This window comes from Cyclopterus lumpus, chromosome 9, assembly GCF_009769545.1.
Source record: "Cyclopterus lumpus isolate fCycLum1 chromosome 9, fCycLum1.pri, whole genome shotgun sequence".
In the NCBI taxonomy this organism is placed as follows: domain Eukaryota; kingdom Metazoa; phylum Chordata; class Actinopteri; order Perciformes; family Cyclopteridae; genus Cyclopterus; species Cyclopterus lumpus.
The window spans coordinates 21,329,038-21,352,262 of NC_046974.1; the positions used below are offsets into that span (position 1 = coordinate 21,329,038).

Below are 23,225 nucleotides of genomic sequence, written 5' to 3' on the forward strand. Positions count from 1 at the left end.
ACTTGTGTGAAGAAGAGGAACTCCTTCTTGTTTCAGATTTCTGACTTGGTTTTTTAGTCTTCGTCCCACTGCTTTCAAGACAAGGATGAGGTCACGAGTGAACTTTCTGAGCGTGTTTGGAGTGTCGCACACCAACCCCACGATAACCCAGTTTACATTCTGTCCCATGTCTCTACTTTGTTGTCCTTCTATTAAACGTATGAAGCTCTTATTTATTTTGCTCACACGGCAGGGTTCAGAAGCTTTGAAAATCCGAGCGGCTGTGTATGAAAATCCGATTTATTGGTGTCATTTCAGCCAGTTGTGAGACTATCAGGAAGGGTTTAGATGTCGGGTGCTTCATCTTTTTGAGTTGTAAAGGTTGAAACAAACTGCTGAAGATGACCTCTCTGGGAAGATGTCTTCTTGTGGACTCATACCATGTTATTGATGATTTCAAAGGTCAGTCTACGATGGTCCCTGTAAGAGTTTTTTCAAATGGGTTTGTCCAGTTTTATAAATTGTCAGATAGCCTGAGAGGGATTCGTATTCTGTCCTCATATGATGCGTTTTAGTTTGGCTGGTGACGCTGTGAGGCCGCCACGTCCAGCATCACTCGGAACCTCCCGGAGCAGTGTCGCCCCCGCCCCCCCTATGAACTCCCCACTTATTCTCTTCTTTATTTGTTTTGTGCTTTTGAAAGCTGCATTTTCTTTTGTGTTTTTAGAGTTGTGAAAATGGGAGGAGCGTGAAACAACTTCCTGGCTGAGTCTGCCTCTCTAGTTGTTGTTTCCCAGTAATTAAAGGGTCATGTCCTTGTAGCATGCCATTACAAGGTAACAATGTACATACATATAAATATATCAACTAGAGATGTTGGTAAGACAAGTGTTCATGTTGTAGCTTTTTCATGAAATTTATTATTGAATTTGCTCTAATAAATTGTATTCCTCCGTGTCCCAGGAACAATCATGATGTATTGCTCTCTGACGTTGCCAAGTTAGTTTACAGATGCCAGTTTCTAATTATTATTATTAATAATAAGCATTATCAGTATTGCTGCTCTGATACAGCGTAAGGCCAAAGAATGTGTATAAAGAGGGGGCATCCGGATTTGAACCGGGGACCTCTTGATCTGCAGTCAAATGCTCTACCACTGAGCTATACCCCCAATGTGGTCAGGGGATCCTTTTCCAACTCCAGTACTTTGGTGATGTGAGAGTGCACGCATGCGTTCTTTATAGACAGGATGGCATATCATTTCTAATTTCTACAATCAAATGTTTTGCAAATGATAAACCTTTGTTTTATTTTCCACGTTTGGCAGGTTGTGTGTGTGTGTGTGTGTGTGTGTGTGTGTCTTTAATTTCAACCCCAGTTTCTTCTATGATATAAAGGGTGATCGCTTTCAAATCAATAACTCATTTCCGGTGATGAAAGAAATACACAGATCGTGTACTTAATTAAGTTAAACATATTGGATGATTTTACATCTTCGGGCCTCATACTCATTTGAGGGGGAATCTATTTTTGGTTCACTGCGAACAACTCGCAGACATCCAAAATGGTCGGGAACTACAGGTTTAATTGTTAACAGTGAATTGTATTTCATAAAATCATAATCTTTCATCTTTTAATGTAGAATCTTAATCTGAAAGGTATACTGCCAAATGTAGTGGACTAAAAAGTACAATATCGCCATCTGAATTGTAGTAATGGAAAATTGATTTTCTCAAGCAAAAGACAAGTCCATAAAAAAATGTTTTGATGTAGTAATTATTCATGTATAATCAAAAAATATGTGAAAGAGAACAATTAACTTAATCAAAGAGATAAGTGACTGGTGAGCTTTGCCCAATCAAAACCGTGTTCAAGGAAGAGTCAAACATTCTGGATAGAGAGATTGTTGATATATGAAGTCGACTTCCAAAACACATGTGCTGTACTTCTGCGTAAATGGCATCTTCATCTAAGTACTAAAAAGACATGAAGAGGAGCCAGACTCTGACCAGCATGACTCACCTTCTGTAGAGGTTAGTTTATGAACATAACCTCTGACATTGTCCTGTAGAGGTTGGTGGTACAATCCAGAATCCACAGGTCCTTCTACGATCGCCACCAAGGCTTCTCGTTTAACCCCAACACTACTGTTTACGACTCATGTGTACACAAATGGCAGCCTTGTTGTTCTTGAAGAGTTGTGACTTTCTCCTCGCTATCCTGTCATACACACCTTTATTGTTTAGCATTTAACAGCAACCTACCGGGGTGAGTAACAGTGGTGTTGACTTTGTGGATTGGTGAAGGCCAAACTCTTTAGAAATGGCTTTGTAACCGTCTCCAGGCCGGTCACTTGACCCTCTGATGGAGGCACGGCACACTTTGAATGTTAAGACCCGGGTTTGCATCTTTTCAATCGGGCAGCGGCCGCTGAACTCCAACCTGATCGTATTCCCATTGAGTGAAACACGTCACTCCAATTACCCCTTTGAATTCACGATAACCCGAGAATATATATATATATTTTCACACACATATATATGTGTGTGTGTATGTACACATATATACACACATATATATATATATATATATATATATATATAGAAAAAGCAATTCTGGATTTTCTACCAAAACAATTTAAAACCCTGTAAAAAAAAACATGATCAAATCACCAAATTAGTATTATCAATAGAGAGGAAAGACTGAGCCGAACGCGCTGATATATTTGTTATCTTTGTGGAGTAATATATATAGACACACAAATATATACATATATATATATATATAATTATTCTACCTATATATATATATAAGTAATTGTCATATATATATATATAATTATTCTACCTATATATATATATATATATATATATAAGTAATAAATTGAGATTCATTTTCGAATGCCTCAGAAATAAAGCCAACTTGATCTTGTTGACAACAATAAACAAACATGTAAAATAAGCCACACTTTAGGCACCATATTTCAATATATATTCATTAGGGAGCTTTATTGTGGCAGTATTAACATATAAAACAATCATTTTTTTTATTTTATAACATACAAACATTCAAAAGTTTTACTTCACAAAGTTCATAAGGCTTGGTTGTCCCAGAAGAGAGGGGAGTCATCATTTAGGGATTTTTTTTAATGATTCTTAAATTAAATCTCCCAGAGTTTATTATTAAAAGAGACTGAATGACAACAAAAAATAAATCTGATTAACCAATAAAACAACAAATCAGTTTGACTAACAATCAAAAAGAACAAAGTGACCGTGCAAGAGAATCTGCTACTGTACATGCCCACACAACACAGCAATAATATGTTAAACAACAGCTTATTTTTCTCTTTTACCATGTGATGTCCAATAGTTTTGCATAATAGTACCCTGAGATCAAATATTTAAAATCTTAAATAAATCATGCAATTTGTGTAACAGCTTTGAATTCAAGGTGTTTGTTGTCTGTGAAGCATTGCTGTTTGATCTTTTCTGAAAATTAAAGGCAGGAAATTAAATTTAAGGTTTGTAAATACTTGACTCATGTCGGAAACTTAGTAAGACAGTGAAACCTCAGATATGATATCAACTGCTGAGTGATCTTGATCATGTTTTTAATCACAGTTTTATGTAAGTACAGGCAACACAAGTTGTACTCTCGGTCGATCTATATGCTGTAAAACACAAGAGCCCACTTCAGTAGCTCAAAACAAGAGCTAAATCTCAAAGGGGTGAAATTCCCTCCTGATAAATGAGCTACAAACTAATAAAATGCTACAGTGTCATATGGGACCAAATATCTGTTTGATCACAGAACTGAAAAGGCCTGTTGTTGTTTGCGATGAGTCGAGGTGTAGTTTTACTTTCTATTCACTCACCTCAGAGTTTTTTAAAAACATCTTAGAAACTGAACACCTAAACAATTAATGTTTCTGAATTCAATCAGTTAATAGCATGCTCCGTTAGCAATGAGGTTAGGGTGTTAGCATTTAGAGATTGGCTTTATTGATGTACACACAGCAAAAGCGCAATAAAGCTAACTAGTCAAGCATCAGATTATTAAAATGATCTTTTCCAAGCAGACATCAAGACATTTTTCTTTTTTTTCCTCAGACATTTAATTTTTTTTTAGATTAGCTCAAAGGAAGCTAAAATAATTAGCAACCACATGTATTCAGTCTCGTCAAGCCGAGTTAAAATTAAGCCCAAAGCACACTGCATGACATGTTTTGGTTTTTAAATGTGATCACAAAACTGCTCAGCTGAACATCGCTTATTTTGTATTGAGAGAAAATACTTAAATGCCTCAATGTGTTTCCTCTTCCACTTCTTGGAAAAAAATCACAGAAAACATGCATTCATCTAAGATGATCAAGACAGCCAAGCCTACATCTAGAACGCGTTAAGGGACAAGGGGTCCTTTAAGAGACACACAGAGGGAAGGAAGGATGGAAATCTTTGATTGGATCTTCTTCTTTTTTTTGCCACAACTATAAACACAGTATTTACAGATGAGGGCATGCGATTTGCATTGAGAGGTCAGAGTAAGAGACACCCCGGGGTCGTTAGAGGAGCATGAAGCACAGACATAAAGGACCAAAGCCAGGGGACAAACTATGTCTGTACAGCTGTGTACATGAAACGCGTATATTTAAGTCTACAGTGAATCACTCGAGCATTTTGGTGCATGTGCATACTGGAGGAGCAACAAGGTAAATGACAGGATGCTATCCCCCTCCGTTAGTCATCATGGGATGATGGTGATCACATAGCAGTGCAAATAGATCCGCTTCATCCGCTACAGTGAAGCTCAGAGTCCGTGATGTTAAATGCACACGTTGTCATCAAAGTGGTTTGGCCCTTCGGTTGGTTTCAGCATTGAAACTCAGTGCATGCTGTAGTAGCAAAATAAATGCTTTGTCCCAAATACGCGTGCTTCTTTTGTTCCTGCATATTTTCTATATGCATAAAGCCCGTTGATGCATGAGAGAGTTCCATGACAAACTGCTGACATGAGGCAGCAAGATTTGATCGATTATAATAAGAGGGCTTTGATGGTGTTGTGCACTGCAAAGGCCGAAGAGTATGGAGAGATTTCTTAAACAAGAGCCTAAACACTCTGAGAGCTTTGATCGACTCCATGTTGCTACGAACCAACTGACAGCCGCTCTGCAATAGAGCAATATGGAGGTTCAGCTATGATGGCCACTGCAGTGACTCTCTACAGTAAAAACGTTGTTTGGATGCGCATGTAGTTGTAGTACAACAACACAGGCATATTTAAATCCAGCTACTGACTTGGTATAAATATATAAAGTGTTTGGATATTCATATTAGCATAATAGCAGGACATGTTCAGTATGAAGGTTATGGATACATTTTATGGTGTATGCTGTGATTAGATGCATTTTTTTCTTTTCTTTTTGAGACATATATATTTGTTATTTTGAACATAAACTGCTAATACCCTTTCCTGAGAAGTTGATCCACATTTTGAGCAACAAAAACCAAAACGAAACAAAAAAAAAAAAACATTTGTTTTCATTTGATCTGATGTCATTTCTCATCTCTGTAGCTCTCTGTTCTCTTGTCCATGCTGAGCCACGGTACAGTCACGGGCAGGTACTGTCTGCATGGTGACCAATCACATGGTGACCAATCACATGGTGACCAATCACATGGTGACCAATCACACAGTGACGGCTGTACGTTTCCAAAAGTGACTGATGCCATTTCTCATCAGAGCTGCACGTCTCTGATGGAGTCTTTAGCCCAATGATGAGTTGAGTCAAAAGGTTATTGTGTAAGTCTCTGTTACGTTTCATACTTTGACCTTAACTTTGTACACCAAAATAAACAGCATTACAAAGACCGACACATCTACAGTTTATTTCTATATCTGTGTAGCAAATAGAGATTTTTTTTGAACAAAATAATCTGGGTTTTAACCTTGATTTTTTTCCCTCCCTCCAGACCTTTTGCCACGTCAGCAGTGAATGTCTGTGAAACACAGCTCAACATCTTGCTCCAATATAACTTGTTGGTCACTGACATTAAAATGAGAAAGAATAAGTTAAATACCTGCAACTGTACTCCAACTGAGCCACATGCGTTCAGTCGACCAGTCATATGACCTGTATGAGAGATTTAGACCATTAAGCGCTTCACTTGTCCCATCATGTGTCACGTAGCAACAGTCAGGTTGCAGTAAGCACACCTGTTCCTCTGGGCGTTTTGAGTGTACCATCCTATCACTTCCAATCCCGCTGAAATACACACAGGGCACTCCCACAAGTAGCACATCGACTATCAAATCACCCCAAAATCACAGTTTTATCGACACAGTAACTTTTCCTCATGAGCTTACAAGTAACCTTTTCGTCCCTTAGCATTTCTTCATACATTAATGTTCAAACTCTCTGAAAACACACGGAAAGATGCACTAGTAGCCTTAATTAATGAGCAAACATTTAGTTCAGACGACATTTAGAAGTTCAACAAAACACAAGTTCACAACAGACTAAAGTTTCTCTCCTCTGCTGCCCTCCTGTTTCCAAAATGACATCACATAATCTGAAACAGTAGCAATCTGTGGTCCGTGTAAAAGAGTTGTGCTATCGCCTCTGTAGGAAAAACCCAGGGTGCTACCGGGTGAACAAATGCTGACGGTAGTCTTAAAAAATATCTTGAATTTCTCAACACTCTTCACCCCGATAAACTTCAATAAATTAGCTTTTTTTTGTAATCTTTTGTAAACTCTTAATTTTTAAACAAGCTCAAAGTAGATCCTCTGACTGAAAAATTCCTGAAAGATCTGGATCACATAAAAATGTACAAAACGTTAAAAACAACTTATTTAAGATAATCATTATCAATATTTCTCTTTTGTTTTTAAATATATATAATGTACCTTTGAATGTGGCTATTGTTGTGTCCAGTGACAAATCAATAATTTCTCTTTCTGTCCCCACCCACTCCGTCATGACTGACAGGTTCTGTGACCAATCAGGTGTTCCAATCTGAAGGCGAGAACCAATCAGAATGGTGAGCACTATTTACCAAAGAGTCATTGCATCAGCTCGTCAGCATCAGGAGTGAACAGACCTTCAAAGTTCTATGAAAATGAAATCCACCAGTTATTTATTTTTTTAATCTTTTGAGACTTTCTCTTTTTCCACGACTTTCCTTGTTTTTTTAATTTCATGAATCTCTCCCCTCCACAGGCATTCCCTCAAACACTCACAATCTTCCTTGTTCTTTCTTTTCAGTTCATCACTGCCGAAAGTCTCTTAACAAGTGATTGGATATTATACTCATAATCGTATTTCTCTTCCATCTCTCTTTTCTTCAAGACTCCAATCTATGCTGCCAAAGAGGTGAAACTAATCTACTTGTTCCAGTGTAATTCAATCAGAAATAATGTTGGCCAAAATGCCCGACCGTTTATCCATCTCAGGCCTCTTTTCTAACAAATTACATTACTGCGATTTGGTGAGCGCTCCATTGCACCTGCTCTTAAAATAAACTGAACTTGCTCTTAAACAAGTGAACTAATCTCATCCCATTGCAGACTGGTTGTTTTGTCTCACCAGTTGTTGAAACTGAATATAAGATTAAATTACATATTAAGACAGACATTTGGGCATTTTTGTTTCCCCCTGCAGTGACTCTCCGCCCTCTTCTTTTCCTCCTCCTCCTCCTCCTCTTCCTCCTCAGTCTGACCAGAGGTTCTCCATGGCCATGCTGATCCTACACAGGATCCAGCGCCGAAGCGGGCAGTAATACTCGTAGTGAAACTGCTCAAACTCCGGCGTCTGGCGGATCTCATGGAGGAACGACACGTCGATGTCTGACTCCAGCAGTAGCAGCAGTGTGGGCACAGTGACAAGCAAGATACCCATTACCACGGCAACAAAGCGGGCCACACTCAGCACACATGCATTGACTCTTTCATTGGACGATAGCAGGCGTAGGCTGCTGGTCAGGACGCCACCCATTCCACCTCTGGCAGCCATTCGGGTGCGTTCATAGGCCCGGTCTCGCTCCCTCTCCGCCTCCAACTGGGCCTGGATGTCAGGGTCGGCATGGAGCTCCCTCAGCATCCTGGCTGGGCTCTGGACCGGAGAGGAGAAGAGCAAGTCGACGCCTCCCTGACTGTCGTCCACTGGGGTGGGTAGCATGCTGGCACAAGGACTGGAGAAGAACGGGTATTTAGAGATAGTTAAAGAAAACACATAATACATAACCAGCAGCCAAAAGAAGAAAAAGGGACATTTCTCAAACGCTGATGTCAGAGCTGGCTTTTTCCTTTAGCAATAACAAAAGGTAGGTTTCAACCTGTGTTTCATGAGAAACATTCACACAGATACATGTTGCTACAGACATGTCCGCCTCAATAATGGTAAGGCAAGAGACAAAAAAATACCAAGCACGTTGCAAAAAAGCAGTGCATGCCGGGTGCACTGTAGCATTGGAAGAGGATGGATTTGCATGTGTTTTGTTGTAATATCACAACAGCAGTGTTCTACACTCTTGTAAGTGACTGTTAGTTTACATCTTATGCTGTTATGCCACTTTAAACTAATTACTGGGGATAAATAAGAACCGTAAGACGCTTCTGTGGTACATGCTCTTGACTTTCAACTTATGAAGCGGATACGGAAGACATTTACATTTTATTACTGTGTCAGTCCAATATTCAGTCTGCTTTCAGCTGCTTTTGGTCTCCACCAATATCTCTCTCATGCTGCCAAATGTTGACCAGCTGGTTGCTGACTTGTGTCTTTGTATGTCTGCTTGGTGCTGAGCAGAGGGAAACTTTTGACAACAGCTGCCCGTTAACAGTAAAGTTGCGAGCCTAAACAGTTATTATGAAAACATTGATTGTAGCTGTGTTATAAAACTCAATAGACCTGTAGACAAGCTCAGAAATGGTGAGAGCACCGCTGGCCTCGTCATCTTCCTGCAATTCATTGTCAGCTTTGGGCGTCTGAGGTCGGAGATTTGAGGTTTCCATGGAAACACGGGAAGGATGCAGGTCATTGCCTAAAGCAGAGGTTCCTTCATTACTTTGTTGCTCTGTGTCTGCAGGTGCATCTGAAGGTTTTAAGGGGGACAGGGGGACAGAGTCCTTTACAGCAACAACACCTGGTGAGAGAAAAAGACAAAAGAAACACTTTTTAAACAGGATGCTACACACCGTGATGTCAATGATCTCAATTTAACAGGGACTTTGTAATATCACTGCTATTTAAAAAATATAAAACTTAAAAAATATCAAGAAAAAACTCTATGTAATTTGATCTGAGCTGACCTTTATCCATCACTGGATTTCTTTCCCAGTATGAGTGTACAGTAGTTTCTGGGTCAACATCCACAGTGTGAATATGTCACAAGCACAAGACACAGTTGTTTTCTATAATTGTGCCAAAGTGTCACTCTCAGCTGTAGATTTCTATGCTGCAGTTGAACACTCGATCCACATGATGGCGTTCCCGTATTTGTTATAATAATACTGACGCGTGAAATAAAAAATTCATAAATACTCAACCTCGCTTTAACCCTGAATTTGTGAGAGGACGATTCTACTTTACATCAAAATGGTTATTTATATAAGTGTTCTCATCTGGTAGGATTTGGATCATTATTCATAAATTCTGTCATATTCATTGAATGTGTTGTAACTCTGTTCATCTGTACACATGACATCTCCTGAAGGTTTCTTCCCTTTTTTCCCTGTGAAAGTTTTTTTTCTGTTTTTTGGGAGTTGTTCCTGATCTGATGTGTAATTTAGCTCTAAAAAATGGTTACGCAGGGTAACAGTCATTCCTGTGACTGTGATGTAGTGTGGATGTGTGTGTGTGTGTAAGTGTGTGTAGATAGCTGAACTTCACTCTGAGGTGATGAGTTTAGACATCACTGATGCGTCACAGCACACGATGACACATTTTTGTGAAAGTGTGTCAGTGTGTGTGAATGTTAAAAATAAGACCAGCTGTCCTTCTGCTATGGATTAACATACACACACACACACACACACACACACACACACACACACACACTGATGAGTTGAGAGAGGTTAAAAGAAGAGCGGAGGAGGTGGGAGGAGCGAGTGGTGACAGCTACCATGGAAACAGAGTCAGCTAAAAGGCAACGAGTGAATGAACTGAACAGGGAAGTGAGAATTAGTTAATCAACATCTGAACATTACTGGTTGCTGCTGGACTAAAATATTCCATTAAACTTGCCCTGTGATTGACTGGCGACCTGTCCAGGCTGTACCCCACATCTCAGACCATGCGACCCCCAGGAATTATAGCTAATCGCTGGGATGGAAAATAGCCGCTTCATATGTTATGTTAAGACATGTTTTTTTTTTGTTAAACTATCCAATATTGTTCCTTCATAACAGGAATCCCACAGGATGCTGTGCTAGGACCAATACTCTTTAGTTTAAATTAACCACATTCCTGAATCATATCATATTCCTCATCCAACAACAAAATGTAGCGCATAGTTGAACTCAGCGGTCTATGAACACATTTCATTTTTTGTCATTTGAAGCCACTATTCTAGGGATAGACATTGGAAATTATCAGTAGCTATAAATGCTGTGATATATTGCATTGAACATTTTTTGTATATTTATGGTTTTAGTGGCCTTCAATGAAAACCACCCCAGTCAGGAGAAGGCTAAACATCGAAGGGTCTCCACTTGAGCAGACATAACGGGACAGTCCTGGAGACTGCACACACTTTTAGACAGAAGAAATGACATGAAATGACATACATTACATTCAAATGTATGGATATGCATGAAAGCAAGTTACAATGACTAAGTTCCCAAACTGTCACACTTGTAGTTCTTTCATCGGAGCTGTAGTTTTTTTCTGTGCTCACAGTAAATGTCATTTCATTTTGTTGAAATCACAAAGGTTTCAATTTCTCATACCAAGTTCTGTGTGTGGTCAGAGAGTCAACCTAGAATATGATAAGTGAACCCCGGAAACACAGAGCCTAGCCCAGATGTGACGTCATGACTCCCTCCACACGTTCATCTCATCAGACACTCTTTTTAGAGGACTGGTGAGATGAGTTATTTAATTATATACTGTATTCCCAAACTTGATGCCCTCCATGTAGCAAAGCATAATAACAAAAGGCTCTTGATTACAGTAAATAATAGTGTGCCCAAACACTACTTAAATGTTCAATTGCAAAACTTTAGCTGCTTTAAATGACGCTGTATCAGTCTATAAATAGCAACATTATTATTTACTATGAGCTATCAGACAGCAATGTTCATTTCACATCATGACTAAATAAACCTGACCTCACCAGTAGAAGCTGTTTTATTTTTCCAGGTTCGAAGTAAGAAATCCACTCAACACATAGAACACAGTGTCTGCTGTTTTCCCATCGATGCTCCTGTCTGTTAGCTCAGATACAAGCATCTCCTTAGAAGAGGTCATTCACACTACGACGCGCTACATTCCTGTATGGCCGCCGTAAACACTGCACACACACACACACACACACACACACACACACACACACACACACACACACACACAAAGGGATCTCAGTCTCAGGATGTTTGACAGACTACACTCACAGTTTGCACTGTGCGGTTGCCACAACAAACCTGGCAACCCAACTATTGGGCTGAACTAGCTCATACAAGTACGGCAAGTTTAATTTCTTCGATGCAGATTTAAATGTAGAAATACATGTTTAACGCTGCATCACACTGAAAAGGTGGAGAGGCCTGTAGTCCAGTTTTCGTGTGATGTGTTGAAGAAATACAGAGTGAATCTCCATTGAATTCCATTAAACTTGAAGAAACTGCAAGACAAAAGATGCACTATAATAATCTTAGAAATATCTCTGACACATATTTCTGCCTTTTGCCAAACAATCTTACTCTGTTCCAGCGTATTTCTCTGAAGTCCAGTACTGATTCCGGCGATGTGTCCCCCATGTCCCACCAGCCGTACATAAACATCCCGTGCCGTGTGATTGGCTATACGTAGATGCAGGCTCCGGCGTGTTGTTATCTTCACCTGGCACCTCACGGCCTCAGCCACTACGATGGATGATGCTCGCTCATCTGTCGACTCCCCTGGGTGGAATACTTCAAGAGGTCCGGCCTGTCCTCCCTCCATTCCCTCACCCTCAAGCCTCTTTGGGGTCACGTCCAGCCCGAGTCCCTCTGCCTTGCCCTGGCTCCGACAGCTCAGGGTGTCGCCTGCGTCGGGTCGGTCGCCAACTCCCAGCTCCAAACTGCTCTGAATGGGGCCACCTCCAACATCGCCGCTTTTTCTATGCTCAAGAACCTCCATCATTCAAACCCAGCTGTCTGCGGTTAGACCCCCACACCCAGATTGACCGCTCAGCAAGCTCTGAGGCCGGGATGGGGAGGAACACAGACACACACACACACACACACACACGCAGGCCTATACACACACACACTCAGAGAGATGGTGAGAGACATACACCAGACACATTCTCCCTCTCTTATACAGAGACATGGCGGGCCCTCCAGTGAATGTCAGCGATGTTAACAAAGAGTAGAGGGGCATTAGAGGGGGATCAATCCCAAAGCTGCAGTTTCTATATATAACCAGGTGGTCCTGGCTGCAGAGGAGCAGCTAATCTAACTGATTACAAAAGGGGCAGGCCTGACCCAGGAAGGGATGGGGATCACTTTCTTTTCCTCTTTGCAAGTCTTTCTTTATCTCTGTATTTTGCTCCTATCAGACATATTTATTCCGTTTCACTCTACAGTTCATCTGCTACAACACTGACAGACAGAGACCGACTTCAACCACTCAAATACATCTCTCTGAGCTCATATTTGATATCATACAGGCAAGCGTGGACTGTGAAAGGACAGTGTGTATAGCATTAAAATTAATTTAACTGTTCAGTAGTTTGCTTGAGGAAAAAAGAAGACTTGTTGCATCAGTCCCAGGGTCCTGTTTGTTGTGTTTAGTGATGGCAGAGGCAGGAGTGCCGATGAAGTGATGATCAAATGTGAGACATGGAATATGAAGTCTAATCCCCATGAAACATCCATGAGGGATACGTGTAGCCAAAATATGTGTGTGTGTGTGTGTGTGTGTGTGTGTGTGTGTGTATTTTGGAATAAGAAGGGGACAGGCTGTACAAACAGAACAAGGTCAGCACTGACCTTGGGTCAGCTTCCTGTTTCCCCTCTAATGGCTGAGATTAGTGCTCTGAATATAGACGGTGATCCTAGACCATCTCGAGGACACTTTATCCCAAAGTCCTTGCAGCAGCCTCCTTTAAACAGTCAGCGTTTGCCTGTTTAAAGGAGACAATGTTCTCAAAACAAACTAGTTTGGATGAACTGAAACACTGAATAATTTACTTGAAGGTATTCATAGTGTTGCACTCACTGAGCTATGTGACCCCTTCCCTTCATGCAGCAATAGGCCAGATGTGACAAAGTAGGAAGGATTTTAACTTTAACTGATTCACAACACAACTAGGCAAGTTGTGCACAACAAAGTACAACACCATGAACACCATTCAGGAGAACTAAAGTGTGCGTCGTTATCCCTATGTGTCCGATCAACACTTTTTACTTCTAGATGTCGCTGGATAACAATAGTTTGTTTTAAGTCTGTTTCATTTTCTTTGACAAGTAATATTCTTTTGATTGATGGGTTGTTGTCTGTTAAAAAAAAAAAAAGTCAAGAGTCAGCAGCGTAACATAATTGTGATTGGGACTGGTGTCTATTTTTGTCAAAAGCAACACTGTTCAAAAAGTGAGAAATGAATGGGTCAAGAGAGGATGAGAGAGCTCCCCTACAAGCAGAAAGAAAGTTGCCTTCCTACACGGGCTATTGACAGCTTCTGGGCCCATGTCGCACCAATCATCAAGCATCAATATTTACACCACTGGTTTTATTCTGCATGGTCAGCAACTTGTCATTTCCTAAATACCTCTGGGTTGTGCGAAGGCCTTTGATTGTTTGGGGCAAAATGTAGCGAATCCACCAGAATCTGATCGGGAACTTCAGTCAAAGCCACGAAGAGAAAATAAGAAATGTAGGATCCAAAACATTTCCATCAGAAAACAGTTTGCCTGTAACCAATCCTTCAACACATTTTAAAATAATAAACAACGAACATGTTTCTATTTTATTGAGTAGATTACGACACAGAGTAGCAGGAACCGCAGTAGGAAACAGGGCATTTTTAAATTGAATCTCGTGCCATTACTCAGACTGTATCCTGTCAGTGCTGCATGAGATTTGATGACGACCTTCTGCCCCTCCCAAACCAGCGGAGATAGCCGGGACGCTTATTGCTGCACCTCTTTGACCATGAGCCAAGAAGAATGGATTTTTCTCTAAATGGGATGAGGGAAGATGAGAGAAAGACATAGAGAGGAGGAGAGGTGGAGAAAGTGAGGAGATGGCTGTAAATTCTATCAGATGAGGCACAAGAGAGAGAGAGAGAGAGAGAGGAGAAGTCCATCAAGGGTTTGAAGAGTGTGGTCGCACAACGGTATGATTGAACTGCACCAGTGTGAAGTGCACGGGTCGGGTTGATGTGTGAGAATGAAGGAGGGAAGGATGGAGGAAGGAAGTGTGTAAAAGATGGAGGGAAGGAGTTAGGCTGCCGGAGAGGTGGGAAGGACAAAAGGTTGAGTGCTGTGTGTGGAGGGGGTGGATGGATGCATGAAGATACAACTCTAAGGAGAGGCTGTTTAAAACACACACACTCACACACACACACTTTCAGTTGGATTTACGTGCAAAAATCTCTCTAAACTGTGAGTCACTGCATTATTACTAATTATTGCAGCAGTATTATTAACCCAAAAACATCAGGTAGAAAAACACTGACAGGGAACAATCCGTACATAACTTTTTTTTACATCTCTCTTACATCCCATTTCTTCTGTAATATGGCCTCAAATTCATCTTACATTCCCCCTCACTTCCTCCTGTTATGCCTTGCCACCCACATTCCTCCCTCCTCCCCTTGTTTCCAACTTGAGCTTATGGACCACGTCCTTCCAAACCTTTGTTCATACTCTCAGCCCTACAGTCCGTTTTCTCCTGTCATATTCTCTCATATCTCTTGTAACTCCTCTCTCTACGTCCAAGCTCTCGTTTTGTCTCGTGTAATCTTCCCTATACAGCTTTCTCCTGCCTCCCTAACAACATGATTTATGCTTTAATCAGACAATAGGTCGCAGTGTCAGGATTAAAAACGGAGAGAAAAAGTGACAGAGAATTACAATAACATACAAAAAAGGGAAAAATTAAAAACCCCTAGTGTTGTTAGTAGTTTTTATAAAACCAAATAAATCTACTCAAGTTGGTGGACTGGGAAAAAAACTGCTTGATTGGGTTTTCGCAATTCAACATGAATGGGAAATACATTTTACAATAATAAAATACTTGCTTTTAAATGAAGCTTCTCTTTTACAAAAAGAAGAAATAATGAGGAAATAATGCACTTCACAATCTAGAAAAAGCAGTTAAATACTTCTAATAATAATAATACTACTAGCAATAATGATAATAATAAAAACAGCTTTATTTCAAGATGCTTTTCTGTACATATATGAAGGCAGAATTACACAAACAGAAAATAACACCAGAAAATAACTGCATCCGCACTCACACACCCATGTATACAGAGTCCATTGTCAGTTTGCAGAAGATATAGTTGAGCATCCGTGCTAGACTTTCGCTATTATGATGCAGCCACTGAATATTCACATATACCAATATATAGAAAAATGATCCCAACTAAAAGATTGCATTGTGCACAGGGAACCACATAAGGCCAGAAACAGAGACAGACAAATAACTTCTAATTGAGTTTTTCCGTAGTGATAACATAAGCGGGCTCTGTTTCCGTGTACCTTCCTCTGTAGAACACACACACACACACACAGCCAGACACACACAGGCATGCTGGTAAACTCAGGGAGGATCATGGGAAGGGTATTTTTAGTGTGCTGCAATTGGTGTCTCCAGGGAGACAAGACTGATGGGATGGGAGCATCAGCTGCTCAATTAACGCTTTCTGTCCGAGGGTTGCGCATGTGCATGTGCGTCTTCATACCCAAGGGAGACTCATGTGACTTTCCAGAGGTCTAGAGCAAGAGGGCATGGTGAGTGTCTGCGTGTTTGTGTGTAGAGTAAGTAGCATCCTACCGGTGTCTGTCGCCGTCTCTTCGTACTCGTTGGTGGAGGGCAGTGCAGGTACCAGTGGCTCCATGTTCATGATGAGGTTTTTATGGCTAAGAGAGCTAAAACTTCGACTCTGACCAAACTGGGCTCTGAAAACACAAACATCAACTACACTGACTGCTTTGTGCGTTACGTTGAGGTGTGTATTGTCTTGCATAACCAAAGCATGTCTGCTCAATTTCCACGAGCTTTACTTGCACATTTGGAGTTCCATGAATGGATGATAAAGTGATCTTTACTTATAATATCCCTGCATGGGAGGGTGTTACTATAAACAGGCGATAACTTATATATTTCTAACTCTGTAAGAGAGTGCAATGTGTTTTTCCTTTGCACTTGTCCTTACCTGCGCACGTCGGGTGGCTCTCTCTGAATCTTTGAGCTGGCTTCTATCACCTCCTTTGCAACTCTTCCGCTAACAGGGACAGACACACATTCACCGTAAGTCATTTCTAAAAAAGAATATACATAAGTATAATGTACACAGATCTACTTAAACTCCTCAGGCTTGGGCTGAAATTGCGTTCAAGACTCAAACTGGAATGGGAGGCCAGTGAAAAGCTGCTCAAATCAGTACAATGCTTGTCTTTGTGTCGACGTCCAGCTGGGGACAGGAGAGTCTCACTGATCGGACTACGTCAGATGAGACACGTGTGATTTTTCATCTGTGTTGTGCAGTTGTCGCTCATAATCAGTGCCGCTGATCAGGCAGATTGCTGCCAGCATGGTCAGTGGCTCCGTTAGTCGGATGGTCGGCCGACTAGAGTTCTGGACTCTGACCAAACTGTTTCAGCAGGCTCCACCATCCCAAACGTTAGCCTGTCGTTGCTAAGATTCAAGCTCAGGTTGTAAGGAAGCCGGTGAAATGAAACATCCACTTGTGGATATAGTCACAACAATACCGTGTGCTGGAAAAAGTGTGTCTCCATGCAGTAAAATGCTGCACAAGGAACCGTAATCGCCTGGTACAATAGGATGAAGCTCTGATCTGTTCTGCTTTATAAATACTGTGGACCGCAAAGCTCTTTTAATAAGAGCGAACACAGCTTCAATGACAGACCAAGGCTTTCCTGCGAGGGTCGAGGTGCCATTAACATACATCACACATCTTTTGTGGTCGGAATTCTGTCCGTCATTGTAAGAAATAGTCGGCCTTCCCTTATGAAAACTAACGTGAATCCCGTCTCACCTGTATCTGAACCGGCTTCCTTTAAAGAAGATGTTACTGCTGGAAACTGTCTTTATCTGACTTGACTTCGCACACCTGTCAGCGAGAGGGAGGAGGAAACAAAAAGAGACGAAAACAAATGACTTGATTATTACACAAAACACCGAACGTTCTTGTTGAAACGTTTTAGCTTGTGACTGTAACATCAACCTTGTGCACCGACTAGCCTCTTAGTGAGCAGAAGAGGAAAGTGTTGCAATGTGTACACTTTTAAGAAGTCGTAAGTCAAGCCTTCATGTTTGGTTCGAGATCATTTATCATGCAGCAGAGATGGTGCCTGTGGAGTAGAGGCAAACACCTCTGCTCTGCTTAGCGTGTGTGTGTGTGTGTGTGTGTGTGTGTGTGTGTGTGTGAGGACCTGAGTTAGCAAAGCTCTGCTTGGCTGCCATTTACAAACTCAATTCACTCTGATTTGATTAAGTCGGCTCTGATGTTTGTCCGACATCCGAGATGACACCCCCTCCCTCTCTGTCCACCTCTCAGAGACACATGAGCCGTATGCAGTATGCAGGGTTGGACAAGCTCGGGCTGCTATGAGAATGCTTTAATAACTTTATCAAAAACGTTTTCCTTTTGTATGCATTTCTAAACAAGATGACACACAAATCACATTTGTAAATGCATTTTTGTTTGAAAATGGACTTAAATGATGTATCACAATTGTTGACTAATTTACTGATGAACCAATCGATTCATCTCATCGCGTCAGCTCTACTTATTGGCTTAAAGATTAAGACTGAGAGTTCATTCATGATCTTGGAAACAGGGAGCGGTTTACAAAACAATATATTAAGGCTCATAGTGATCTAATCTCTCAAGGTTTTCAGAAGAGATAGTTTAAGTTTAAAACTGCTGCAACATAGGGACGGGTTCCTTTATTGTTGTATGACCATGAAGTAAAATGTAAATCTGCGCTGATATTCCCACTGAAAAAACTATTTTCTTTGCTCGCAACCTTGTCACAACGATGACCGCAGACGAGGTTCACTCTCCACTCTCTCACTTTCGCCTTGACCCCTAGCCTGTTTCCATTCCTGACACGCCGGCAGCGTCAATAGTCGCTGTGAATTCAGAGAACGGCCTCGAAGCGATCAGCTGCTCCCTCAGTGAAGGACGGCAGCATATTGTAGAGAGGCAGGAAAATCATTTGAAAAGAGTGATAATGGGCTACAAATCAAGCCAGGTCATGAGGAAAAACACATTTTAGCCATTTGAGTAAGGACACTAAAATCATAGAGGCATATAACTATTTTAAAGGCGATAATATTTAAAACTGCTATAACAGTTACCAATTAGATCTGTGCCATTTCAGTTAAATATGTATAATATGTGATAATGTATGTATGCTACATGTCTTTGCTTTTTTCCCAACAAATAGTACCGTTCATCTTTTGGTGGAAGGGACATTTTGGGATGAAATAATGCCCAAGTGGCTTGAGTTCCACAGCAGCTCAATACATTCCCTAGAGGTGTGTGTGTGTGTGTGTGTGTGTGTGTGTGTGTGTGTGTGTGTGTGTGTGCGCGTGCGTGCGTGCATGCGTGTGTGTGGATTTTTGCGTCATTGGGGAAGATTAGGGTGAGGGTAAGTCTCTAAGAAATTACTGAAAGTCATAATAATGCCCCCCCAAAACATGCTTGTGTGTGTGCGTGTGTGTGTGCGTGTGTGTCTGCGCGCGTGTGTGTGTGTGTGTGTGTGTGTGTGTGGACGCACTTGTAAAAGGATTGGTTCTCCACCCCGCACTTCCATAAGTGCTTACACGCAGCAGGGGTTGTGGTGTGAAATGTCAACACCAGTTTCTTCTGCACAGAAAAGGACAAAGACAGAGAGAGAGAGAGAGAGAGAGAGAGAGAGAGAGAGAGAGAGGGAAGCCAAGGATGAGAAATGAGATTACCAAAAGACGTGTGAATAAGGAGAAGTGCTGAACACGATGAGGGGGAGCTGTGCAAAGTGCTGACCCGCGGACCTGAAGTCGTAAGCTTTGATGACATAAGGCAGATATAGGGATTTGGTCACAGTGTTCAGCAGTAAAATACGCTCGGAGCTTGCTGAACATGTTTTTATGGACTAGGATGAGAGATATATTCCTGTAAATGTCTAATTTCAATCCTGTGTGTCTGGTAATATGAGCTACCGGATCAATGCTGCTCAACAACAGGGGTGGAGGGTGAGCGAGAGAGGAAACACTCAGATCAATAGCATGAGAATGTACCGGATCCAGTTCGTTTCCTTTGCTGAAGCCCCCTCGTCAGCCATATATTGCTCAACCCCCTCAGTGTCACACATCAGTCATATCCGGTATGTAGTTGTGATGTACACACATGTGCTGCAGTGGCCATGTGTGTGTGTGTGTGGACATGTGTACCAGAACTCCATGTTCAAATATTATTATAAAATTGTTCCCACTTTGGCTGACATGCACAAGTCCTCTTACACAACGGGCGTGATGCTGATCTGTTCCTAAACAACATATTATATTGTATTAGTTAGAGACATAACTTGCATTCTGTTTCGATGGTGTGTACTTATTTGCAAGCTAGTTTTCAATTGCTATCACCTGGTGTAATGTTAAAGCCATTTAAATTAACCATTAACATTTTATTTCTTAGCTGGGACACCAATGGGTAACTAAAGAGAATATTATACCATAGATCAACTGCATTTCAAGCAAGTGTTACATAATAAAGCTGTGAAAAGGTGCCATCAGCTCAAAGTGGGACAGTTAATGTGTTCCAGGCTGAATAACAGAGGTGAGGGCAAAGAGTGAAGTCATGCAGTGACCGTCACACAGTGGAAGACTACACAGAAATACACGTAAGTCCTGATACAATAAAGTGAACATGTAAGTATATACAGTATACACACAAGCACAGACACACACACACACACACACGCATATGAAGACAGTCAAAGTAAAGAAATCAATCATTTTGTCAACACAATGTCTGACATTAAATACATAAAATGGACAGAGATATAGATTATGTAACTTAATATTGCATAATCTATTGTTTCCTGATGGAGCTTATCTTATTCTTATAATGTGGCTATGGACAGGGATGCTAATAAAGATTTCAACCAGAGAGCATTTTTATTGACAATGACTCAAAATAACACACACATGAGCTAAAAATGATTGAAAAAATAAATAAATTAATTGAATGAAATGATGGAGAAAACCCTTGTAGTGATTTAAAACAACATGACACAAACAGATAATGAAAACACTGAACAAAGAAAACGGTTTTTCCAATCACAAAGTGAGGTGAAGGCAGGGAGAGGCATCAGATTGTTTTGTGCTACGATTATTTCTAATATTTACTCACCAGTGATGACTATGTTTACACACAGAGAGAAGAGACAGAAACACAAAGATAAAACTGCATCTTCAGCCATTCATGAGTTGCCAACAGACAGACGGACAAAGTTAAGCAGAGATGAGAGAGCTGGTTTAAACATCTGTAATGAAGAGAATAGTTATGAGATTGATTGGTTGATTGATAGATTAAAGAGTAACCTGGCTTACAGTGAGGACCAAATGTTTTTTTTTATGAGACTCTACCACAGCTCGGGACTGGAAGACAAACATCCAGTGTGCAGATGAAACATGTGTCCCAAAGGCAAGAAACCTGTAGTAGTTGTAACATATAATGTTCAATTCAATTCAGTTTATTTTGTATAGCCCAATATCACAAATTACAAATTTGCCTCAGAGGGCTTTACAATCTGTACACATACGTATACACATTTATTGTCATATTCATGTAATGTGTTTATGTAACTTTGTTAAATGTTCTAATGTGTCGGTTTCAAATATGTTTTTTTATGTTTGTCAAAGATGTTGGACATGGATGTAGTGAAGGAGTCTCATATTTGGGCCACAGCCGACACACGATGGGCGTGAGGAGGTTAGTCGAAACACACCCACCATCCTGTTACAGTGAATCCTGCCTGTTAAGGAGATCTGAAACAGCGACACACACACACACACACACACACACACACACACATATACAGTGTGTGTGATGGTGGATTGCATAGACAAACAGTAGAGTTTCATAGGACATCATGTAACCATTACACAGATGGGAGAAGGGAAAAGGGAAGGAAAGAAGGAAGGGGGAAAGAGAATATAGGATGGACAACTTACGCAAAACTGAATCTGAATGAACACAGATGATAACTGTGCAGCTTGTTTTCCCCCAGAAGTGAGCAGCATGATGATGATTACTCCACGACTCCACAATTCATCATCATGACGGAGGAAACTACACAGTATGTTTCATTCTTCACGTCTGCCCTTTAGAGGACACACCGCACTCACCTCTTTCTGGACCCCGATGACGTAAAAGGTTTTCCCTTCGAACTTCAGCTTGCTAACGTCAGCCCTGCAGAGAACCATCATATTAGGACTAGAACATAATCACATGAACAAAGATGAGAAACATGACCACGCTGTCCAGGTGGAACTGTAGGATTATTTGACACAGTGGCCATGTTGTAAACAGTGAGTTTAAATTTACATCTTAACAGTGATGAAATGTAATGAAGTACATTTATTCACATACAGTACTTAAGTACACGTTTGGGGTGCTTATAGTTTACTTGTACTTAACTTCCGTTCTACACTATTTATACTTTAGAGAGGTAAATATTGTTCTTTTTACTTCACTACTTTTTTCTAAAATTTGAATTTCAGATTCAAATTGTCATCAAAGCATATAATAATGATATAACATATGTTGCATTATATAGAATAAATGATCCAACAGTACATAACGTAAGCTGCCTTGGCCCATCTGTATCTTAAATACCCACAAACATCAATGCATTAGTGATGATCTAACAACAGAACATGTATACTAGTTAACACTCTTTAAGGGGTCACTCTACATCATACTTTTGATACGTGAAGTACATTACATTGTTAATTCTTATGTACTTTTGCTGAAGTAAATATGTGAATGCAGAGGTATTGGTTCTTTTACTCAAATAAACTGAGTGAACTGAATACTTTACAGACTCCTGCCTATCAATAATAGATGCTAAAAGTGTACTTTTAGTTTTTACTACATGGTGTAACTAAATAATTCTAGAAGACTATTTATCTCATAAATCATATATACAGTAAGGCCATCTTTTTGAATCGCTCCTATTAATCATTATATTCAGCTCCGTGATAATGAGATGAAACACACAAAAACACTACACATCTCATTTCCATGCTTACAGATTTATATTATATAAATGTGTACCATTTGAGGAGGTGGATCCTCTTGTTTCCCTGGAAGACCACAACACCTGTGGCTGTGAACCCGAGAAAGGCTGTGGAGCCTGTGAAATCCTGCAAACACACACACACACACACACACACACAGAGTGAGCTGAGCAGCAGCCCACAGTATTATGGGATACAGGTGGATTAACAGCAGGGAATTGAGTGGGCTACCAATAATCTCCATGGTAATGGCACCTCCACCGGTGGCAAACGTCAACCCCCTAATTTGCAGCTATTGGCATCAAAAACAAGGCGCAGAAATTACCGAACAGGTTTGATATGGTGAGGCAAAATGAAACCAATACCAACTCCCGAGTAAGAAAAGACCACAATATGGTCCTGTGACTCGGCCACATCATTGTTTATCATCTTTCTCCCTCGGTGGTCCAAACAGTTTCTCTGATTCTTGATCTCCACAGATCTGCATATGTGTGACGCAATAACAGCCATTTCTAGCCAAACAATTTAAAAACAGCCCCACTGGCGAGAGGCAAGCAGA

The 23,225-nt window shown here is 40.7% G+C and overlaps 1 protein-coding gene and 1 non-coding gene across 3 annotated transcripts in view; both read right to left on the reverse strand.

Moving 5' to 3' along the window:
- Positions 1–1,078: 1,078 nt before the first annotated feature.
- trnac-gca lies at positions 1,079–1,150 on the reverse strand. The gene has a single exon. It is a non-coding gene; the product is annotated as a tRNA-Cys (tRNA).
- Positions 1,151–4,245: 3,095 nt separating this feature from the next.
- The window catches only part of frmd3 (FERM domain containing 3), a 53,748-nt gene continuing 34,768 nt past the window's right edge, over positions 4,246–23,225 (reverse strand). The window contains exons 8-15 of one of the 2 annotated variants that reach the window (XM_034541568.1): positions 22,704–22,792; positions 21,773–21,836; positions 19,162–19,250; positions 17,412–17,486; positions 16,569–16,637; positions 16,187–16,311; positions 8,891–9,125; positions 4,246–8,171 (exon numbers count right to left, since the gene is read on the reverse strand). In XM_034541568.1, the coding sequence (XP_034397459.1) occupies positions 7,691–8,171; positions 8,891–9,125; positions 16,187–16,311; positions 16,569–16,637; positions 17,412–17,486; positions 19,162–19,250; positions 21,773–21,836; positions 22,704–22,792 (1,227 nt within the window). In that variant the 3' untranslated portion in view covers positions 4,246–7,690. The remainder of the gene's footprint in view (positions 8,172–8,890; positions 9,126–16,186; positions 16,312–16,568; positions 16,638–17,411; positions 17,487–19,161; positions 19,251–21,772; positions 21,837–22,703; positions 22,793–23,225) is intronic. The other variant, XM_034541567.1, reaches the window with a different exon arrangement.